The sequence below is a fragment of the Nipponia nippon genome, unplaced genomic scaffold (genome assembly GCF_047370975.1).
Source record: "Nipponia nippon isolate SJK-2023a ecotype South Korea unplaced genomic scaffold, ASM4737097v1 scaffold_2, whole genome shotgun sequence".
In the NCBI taxonomy this organism is placed as follows: Eukaryota; Metazoa; Chordata; class Aves; order Pelecaniformes; family Threskiornithidae; genus Nipponia; species Nipponia nippon.
The window spans coordinates 131,091,943-131,099,916 of NW_028262336.1; the positions used below are offsets into that span (position 1 = coordinate 131,091,943).

At 53.4% G+C, this 7,974-nt stretch overlaps 1 protein-coding gene and 1 long non-coding RNA gene across 3 annotated transcripts; one reads left to right on the plus strand and one right to left on the minus strand.

Moving 5' to 3' along the window:
- Nucleotides 1-1,071: 1,071 nt before the first annotated feature.
- LOC104014842 (hemoglobin subunit rho) lies at nucleotides 1,072-5,141 on the minus strand. Of its 2 annotated transcripts, XM_087759601.1 has the most exons (4): nucleotides 5,003-5,141; nucleotides 4,664-4,886; nucleotides 3,544-3,630; nucleotides 1,072-2,502 (listed from the first exon to the last, which is right to left on the minus strand). In XM_087759601.1, the coding sequence occupies exons 1-4, from the start codon at nucleotides 5,092-5,094 to the stop codon at nucleotides 2,488-2,490; spliced, it is 417 nt and encodes a 138-aa protein (XP_087615727.1). In that variant the 5' UTR covers nucleotides 5,095-5,141; the 3' UTR covers nucleotides 1,072-2,487. The 2 variants fall into 2 exon arrangements, with proteins under 2 accessions (XP_087615727.1, XP_009465797.1); XM_009467522.2 differs by lacking the exon at nucleotides 1,072-2,502 and having other exon boundaries at nucleotides 3,446-3,630; nucleotides 5,003-5,112.
- LOC148055976 (uncharacterized) lies at nucleotides 3,518-5,105 on the plus strand. Its single transcript, XR_015705202.1, has 3 exons — nucleotides 3,518-3,656; nucleotides 4,606-4,769; nucleotides 4,967-5,105. It is a non-coding gene; the product is annotated as an uncharacterized LOC148055976 (long non-coding RNA).
- Nucleotides 5,142-7,974: the final 2,833 nt, after the last annotated feature.

Sequence of the window (7,974 nt, forward strand, 5' to 3'; positions counted from 1 at the left end):
ACTAGGGGCCCTTTTGCTGTCTGCCTGGGATGGATTTCAGGACTCTTCCCTTGAGCATCCTTCCAGCTGGCTGTTCCCTTTGTTATGGTGGAAGATCTCCTAAGTCGTTCTTCATCTCTTGGCCCCACACTGGGCCATGCTCACTTCCATGGACAGGAACCTTCCCTTTTTATGGATAAATGATCCTGACAACGACAAAAGGCAGCTACGATGACAGCCTTTCTGAAACAAGCAGAATTTATTGGTCACTCTGATTGCAACAGGCAGTGTCCCGCGCCGAGCTTTACCAGAGCCCTTATCAGCAGGAGTGGCAGCTGTACCCAGCCTCTGCCGCTCTGGATCCAGGCCAGCCTCTTCTCTCTCCTCCGAAACACGCAATTTCTTGTGTCTTAAGCCAGTAGGTCTTGAGGGTGTCTTTGCTCCCACTTTATTTGCTGTGAATGTGAGCCAGCAGTGTGCGCAGGTGGCCAAGAAGGCCAGTGGCATCCTGCCTTGCATCAAAAATAGTGTGGCCAGCAGTGACCAGGGCAGTGCTCAGCGCTGGGCCCCTCACCCCAAGGCGGCCATGGAGGGGCTGGAGCGTGGCCAGAGCAGGGCAGCGAGGCTGGGGCAGGGGCTGGAGCCCAAGGCTGGGGAGGAGCGGCTGGGGGAGCTGGGGGGGCTCAGCCTGGAGAAGAGGAGGCTGAGGGGAGCCCTCATCGCTCTCTGCAACGGCCTGAAAGGAGGCTGGAGCCGGGGGGGTCGGTCTCTTCTCCCCAGGAACAAGCGATGGGACGAGAGGGAACGGCCTCAAGCTGCGCCAGGGCAGGTTTGGGTTGGGTATTGGGAAAAACTTCTTCCCCAAAGGGCTGTCAGGCCCTGGCCCAGGCTGCCCAGGGCAGGGGCTGAGTCCCCATCCCTGGAGGGATTAAAAGACATGTAGATGTGGTGCTTAGGGACATGGTTTAGTGGTGGCCTTGGCAGTGCTGGGTTAATGGTTGGACTTGATGATCTTCAAGGTCTTTTCCAACTTAAATGATTCTATGATTCTATGATCTTCCCTTCCCAGCTGAGCAGCCCTGTCCAGGCTCATCCCGCTCTGTGCCAGCATCTCGTGGTCTCCCAGCTGAGGGACGCAGAAGCAGCAGACGGCTCCCTGGAGCGGAAGCAGCAGACAGCAAAATGGGAATGTGTGTCAGCCAGCCCTGCCTTGGTCAGACCATGGATGGCTGGAACCCCTTCGAAGGGACTTGGGATCTGTCTGCATCATGCAGAGATCCTGGGGCTCACGGCGAGCATCTGGGGCTCACTGAAATGGCGTAACAGAGGGCAAGGCAGAAGTCAGGTCCTGAACAGAAGCCAACTGCTGCTAGGCAACTGCTAAGGACCAAGCCGGTGGCTCACTGTCCCCTGGGCACTTCATGGCTCCCAGCCCTGCCCGAGCATCCCAGCATCACTCTGCTCCACTGCTGCAGAAGCACCCCAATGGCCATTTTATCTTATGGTAAAACACCAGCACTGCTTTTGCCCCCTGTCACTGTGCTGGTGAGGCTTGGCTTTCCTCCCCAAAGAGGACAGTCTGCACAGCGTGATGGCCTGGAAACGCACATTTGATTCCTGCTTTCCCACCAGCTGCTGGAGGTGCTTCGGTCAAGCCACTTCCCCAGCTGCAAAGGAAGGAGGCACCGCTGGCACCGCTTCCTCTGTAAAGAACTGTTGGAGCTACTGATGCAGCACTGCTAGGACTAGGCAATGTCACTTCAACACCAGGCTTGACGTGGCGTTCGTCTAGCCTGCATCCAGGGCTCGCCTCTGCCCCCACTTTGGGGTCACATGGGCTGTCGGTGGTCATAACTTTGCTTTTGCTTCACACAAGAGAGGGGCAGCTCTCGCTTGGAAAGCCTGGCACACTGGCTCTGCAACACCAGCACCGCATCCTGCCCCTTCCTTATACCTCTCATTGCAGATTAAGGCCAACAGGCCCATCCAGGTGCTGGCCGTAGTGCACGGTCAGGGAGCAGGACACGCTCCACATCACCACTGGGATGTGTCCATGGTACAGGGTGGGAGAGGAGGAACAGAACAATTAGGACATTCACAGACGCTGGGGCAAAAACATATCGCTGAGGTCCACAGCCACTGTGCAAGCAAGCGTTTGCTGGTTTGGGACCCAGAGGTACAAACAAACACATGAACAGACAGAGTGTGTGCTGCTGGATGCACCCACAGGCATTTTGTTAATGTTATGTCCACCCGTGCCGCAAGTGCAGGAGACCTTTTCTGTTTGGTGGCAACTTCCAAGGTTTTGAACTGCACTTCTGTGCTAATTGGAACACGACATTGAGAACGCTCTTACCTCCTGAAATCATGCTGAAATGCCCGTTTGCTGACTGAAAGGAGAATGGCGTGCTGCAGGAAAGCTGGACGGGTTTCTGGGGTTTTTTCTTTTTCTTTTCCCCCAGCCCAGGGTGTTCTTGGCACTGCCAGCGGGGCTGCATCCTTTGCCTGTTACACAGGCTGTCTCTGTAGGATAGAGCGGTCATAAGTGCAAACCTATGCTTTATCAGGAGAAAGACAGAAAATTTATTCCTAAATCATGCAAAACGGGGATTTCATCATTCTGAGACACTAACACGTCTGGCCTTGTTGCTTTTTAAGTTATTCCTGAAAAAGCATTGGTGAAACTGATGTGCTTACGCAGAATCCTTCCATTCCAGTCAAAAAACATTCTTCTGTTAAGCCAATCTGAGTAAAAAAAAGCTCTGATTGGCCCTGTTTAAAAGCTGCCCCCATCCCCTCCTCTTGGGATCATACACATCTTCTATTAGATATCGTATTCTGATCAAAATGCACAAGAGTAATGGTAAGATCATTTTCATTGCTGATTCAGAAAATGCTTTTGATCAACTTCTTAAAAATATATCAGTACTACAATATGAAGGGCCAAATTTATGCCTATTCTAAGCTGGCTTCAGTGAATCTCTACAAATTTATATCCTTGCACGCATCACAGGTTGAGAGGTTTAGGGCCAGAGGGGTCCTTGCTTGCCCTGCAGCTTGGCCTTCTGCACAGAATAGGTCAGAAATCCCCTCCCGCCCCGGGGATTTCAGCAAGCTCAGAAGTACTAGGTGGGCTGGGACGTGCCCATTGCTGGTTTAGAGGCCAGCATCCCCAGATGTCCCACTGGAGCTCCATATGCGAGGGGCACCCCAGCATCACTTTGTACATGGAGGTCCAGGACCAGCCCCGCTGAGCCGGCAGGAAAGGGCAGCAGCGAGCAGGCTGATGCCTTTCGGAGAGAGCCCAAAAAGCCAGGAAAAGCAGCCTCCCCTTTGGCCAGCCTGGTTGCCTTTCTGGAGCATGATGCTCCCAGCAGCCCAGAGCCCATCTTCCTCCTTTCAGGCCCCTTGCTCCCTCCCTCCCACCCCACAGGCAGCCGCAAAGACACAGGAGCACACTAAGAAGTCCAGAAAATGTGTTTTTTTAATTGACTGTTACAGATATATCTGCCTCCAGAGGGTTTAGTGGTACTTGTAGGCCAGAGCATGGGCTACCACACCAACCAGCTTCTGCCAAGTGGCCTGGCAGGCGGGAGTGAAGTCCTTGGTGAAGTGTGCGGCCAGCACAATGATGAGGATGTCTCCCAGGAGCTGGAGAAGAGAAGGAAGGAAATCAGGTCAGCGTTGAGCACCCCTTCACCCTGTGCAAGACCCAGGGACCAGGGGCTGGAGGGAACCCAGCTGCTCTGGTGGGTCCTGGGGGCTGTGACCCAGGGAAGATCTTCTAGCTGAATTTTCTGTGCAGGAAAATAGTCCTGTGATGACTACATGCACCAGTATCCACCTCTTCTGTCTCTGCTTCATCTCACACCTGCTTTTTCCAGCCTCTAGACTTTATTTCCAGACCTTTTCTGTCTTTTTTCTTTTTTTCCTGCTGTGAAACCCCATGCCTACTTGAGCAGAGGGTTAGGTCAGTGCAAGCTCTACCTGATACATCCCCAAAAGAGAGGCCATCACCCACATCCAGCCCCCTCAATCCCTTCCAGCCTGAACTGCTCCCTCTCTTCCCCCCCCAGTGACTTCTCGCCCCCCGGCACGCTGACCTCTTTTACTTCATTCCTCTCCTGCTCCTCTCCCTCATCTGCTGACCTTGTCTCCATGCTCAGACCTGTCCTCTCTGTCTCTAATCCCAGTCTGCATCTCTTCCCACCAGTGTCCAGTCCCTGACCATCCCACACTTGCTTTTCCCTCTCCTCCCACATCTGCCAGCCTTGGAAAAAGGGCAGAGAAAGCAGTCCCCATCCCTGGGGCCAGGAGGTGCCAGGGAGAGGCTGCACATGGCACCAACACAGCGGCAGCACCCTTCAGGCACTTCCTTCCATGCCCCTTGGCCTCCCTGCATCCTCCTCCTGCTTTTCTCAAGCCATGCCTGCACTAGCCTCCAGGCTTTCCGACCATCTCCCTATATTTGTCCCCAAACCCCTCACAGCCTGGAGCTTAGTCTGGCATTTTCCTGCCATTGTCAAATGCCCAACCTTCCCCTCTCCCCCAATTTCCATCCAAGCCAGCTCCTTTCTGTTTGGTAACTAAAATACATGTCATTTATGCTTATTTGAAACCCTCCAGGCACTGAGATACTCTGCAGGATGGAGGGAGAGAGGGTCAAGCCCCAAGCGCAGCTCACCCTGAAGTTCTCGGGGTCCACGTGCAGCTTCTCGCAGTGCAGCTCGGACAACTTGGCGTAGGTCGCCTTAATGTTGTCCAGGTTCTTGACACCTTCCCCGAAGGAGGTGAGCACTTTCTTGCCATGGGCGCGGACCTTGGGGTTGCCGACGATGGCGGTGGGGCTGGAGAGGTTCCCGAAGTTATCAAAGAACCTCTGGGTCCAGGGGTAGACGATCAGCAGCCTGGGGAGAGATGGAGGGACACAAGCAGACACGGACACGTTAATGCTCCCAAATGCAATTGCTATGGTTTCTCTCTCCAGGGTGCAGCTGAGCAGATGCCCGGGAGCTGGACCTACCTGGCCAGGGCCTCGGCACCGCATTCCTCCACATTGACCTTGCTCCAGACGCTGGTGATGAGCTGCTTCTCTTCGGCTGTCCAGTGCACCATGGTGGCAGGCGGCTTTGCTCAGAGCTGCAGGAGGACACAGACCCCGTAGCTGAGCTGCAGACCCCGCGGAGGCTTTTATCCACTGCCAGCAGCTCCTCCCCGTCCTGCGCTGCGGGGTCATTGGCTGGGGCCGGGGTGGGGGTCCCCACCAGCTGTGGGTCGGTCTGTCCGTGGAGTGGTCAGTCTGCAGTGAGGCGTGGTCTTCAAGGAAAAAGCCCCATGACTTGCTTAACAGGCAGGCTCAGGACACAGTGCCCTCTTATCTCCCTCATTCCCCCCGCCATGACTGCCTGCTCACCACAGGCTTGCACATGCCTGCACCCCATGTCCTGCAGCCTGCAGCACGCACTGACCCACGTGCAAGGTGCTGTACAACAGCTTCAGGCCAGCAGCACCCAACCTTTGAGTCCCCTGCAGGATTTACAGCCTCTCTAAACTTGAGGGATATTACTCTGATGGGATGGGTGACCTGATTTATGAACTTAGGCACTTCACAGACCCTTCTGCACGGGAGCGCGCTCTTGGGGATGCCGAGTGCTGATGCCCTTGGCCGCAGCTCTGCAGCTCTGGACACAGAGACCCGCAGGGAAGCCCTTGTCCATTTTCCTAAGCAGGCACCTTTCATCAGGCGAAAGTGTGGAAAACATCAGCCTGTCAGTCCAGTTCCTCCACACCTGACCCGTGTGCTGGAGGTCAAGAGATGTGCAGCCGTGCTTGGTGTTAACGAAGCAGAGATCACTCCTCGTGTTCCAGGTTTCAAGGAATACCTGTGGGGGATGCCGGCGCCGGGGCAGGCTGTGACTGGGGGGCAGGCTCCTCTCCTCTTTTAATGCGTGTACAGTATCAACAAGGCAGGCACTTCTCTGGCCTCTCCCTGCTGGGAAATTCAATGCCTTGCACAAGTATAGCAGGACCCGCCATGTTACAACCAGACCAGCAACATCCATTTCCACCAGTTCAAGGTCTGACCAAAGGCTTTTGTTTGACTCTGCGCGTCACTTTCCCGTTGAGCTACACAGGTGTTTTCCTGCTTTTCAGGCTTCAGGTGAAGCTGTGCTCCCGTGCTCAGAAAGGCAAAGCCAGGATGCATGAGGTGTAGGGCATCCTGACAAGACTGTGGACTGTCTGTAGGCAGTTTAGGAGGTTTCATCCAGACTTCTGACCCGTTCCAGTTACAGATCGATACTGGTCCATTGATCTCATGGGAGCCATACTGAGCGGTGGCACAAGCCCATCACTATGATCCAGCTGGGGTGGTTCATGTCTGTAGTCATATTTCAGCTCCTTGCTGCAGGGTCCTAGGAGGCGTTATTCATTTTTTAAAATTTCTGAATCCTAGGCAAGGCCCACAGGCCCCTTTCAGCAGCAAGTGAGCCACCAGAGTGGTCTGATAACGCAATGTGGAGCGGAGGCTGCTCAGTGCAGATAAACATATCGTGCAGGTGGCCAGCGCTTGCTTTAGTTCCTCACCTAAAGAGCAGACACACGGTCACACGCCCTCGGTTCTTCAGGAGATCTGAAGACTTCAGAAGTTGTCAATTTTCAATAAGACAGGACTTAAAGAGTGAAATCAGATATGCGCAACCCTAAATTCACAGGCAGATATTCACATCATGTGAGTCAGCCAGCCCATACAACTGAGCACAGAGCTGACCAAAACAGCTGTGCGCGCAGCTGGCGGATGACAATAAATGACCTAGCGTGGCCTTTTCATTTATTACTTCTCTTGTCCTGTGGTCTGCATTTCCCAGCAGACCCACACTGAAAATAAAATCCAAGCTACATCTGGGTTTATTATTAGCAATGCATTTGCCTCATCTGTGATAGGAGTCTCATTTTCAGCTCTGCAGAGGTGAACTTTAAAAGAGAAAGGATAATGATGCTTTTCTTCTGCATGTGAACCAGCAGCATGAAAAAGCTCAGTGAAGGGTGGCAGAGAGCAGGAGGAGTGTGAAGCTGGGACAAGCAGGACAACATCAAAGACAGAGGCTTGGAGGAGAGTATTGACTGCGGTATTGCTATTAACAAGAATCTGTGGTTAATAAATGCTGGTTTTCTGGATTCTGTGAGAAACCTTGGGTCCTGGTCCCGTGCTTTGACCCGTTCAGGGTCTGGTTTTGCTGGTGCGGTCGCAGGAGCAGGACCACTCCTTCACAGGATGGTTAATGATGGCCACGCAGAGCGAGGGGAAGGGGAAGGGGGAAGGCAGAGGAAAGAGAGGAGGAAGAGAGGCTGAAGTCATTCCAGCTCGTTTGGTGCTGCCTTTCTGTATTGATTCCTTTTAACGGCTTCTTTTAATACCCACAGTAATTCTTTAAACTCTTTAAATCCCATAGGATCTGCACTCATAGAAAAGGAATAATAGCAGGTGAATCAGCCAGCTAATCGGGTTAGGGTCATATCGGAGACTTGTATGCCTCTGGATGTGGAGAGTCCATAAGAGCAACGACCCTTTACAGCCACTCTGGGCTGTAAATTCATATACGAGCTTCAGCCTACTCCTACCCCACTGGCCCTTTTGGCTGTGTCCAGTCTAGCACGGGTGCCTTGATTTAACTTAAAGGCCAGAGCTAACTTGCCCCCACCAGACTGCTAATGCAGATACCCTGTAAAGGGTTGCTGCAGAAATGGTGCTTGGGGCAAAAGGGGACTTCAGGCTACTGTCCAGGTGAACCCCAAATTCAGGACCAGAGCAAAGCCTTACAAAATGCTGACAGACCATAAGGAAACCGGCAGAGTGGCGGCTCTAAACCTGTTCAGGATGTGGTCAATGACAAATTCTGGGAAATGCAGAGCAGCAGCAGGCTGGTCTGAACCACCATAATTTATACAACTTTCCCTGGCTGGGACTGTCTGGTTGCTAGCCTCAGCATGAAAGCC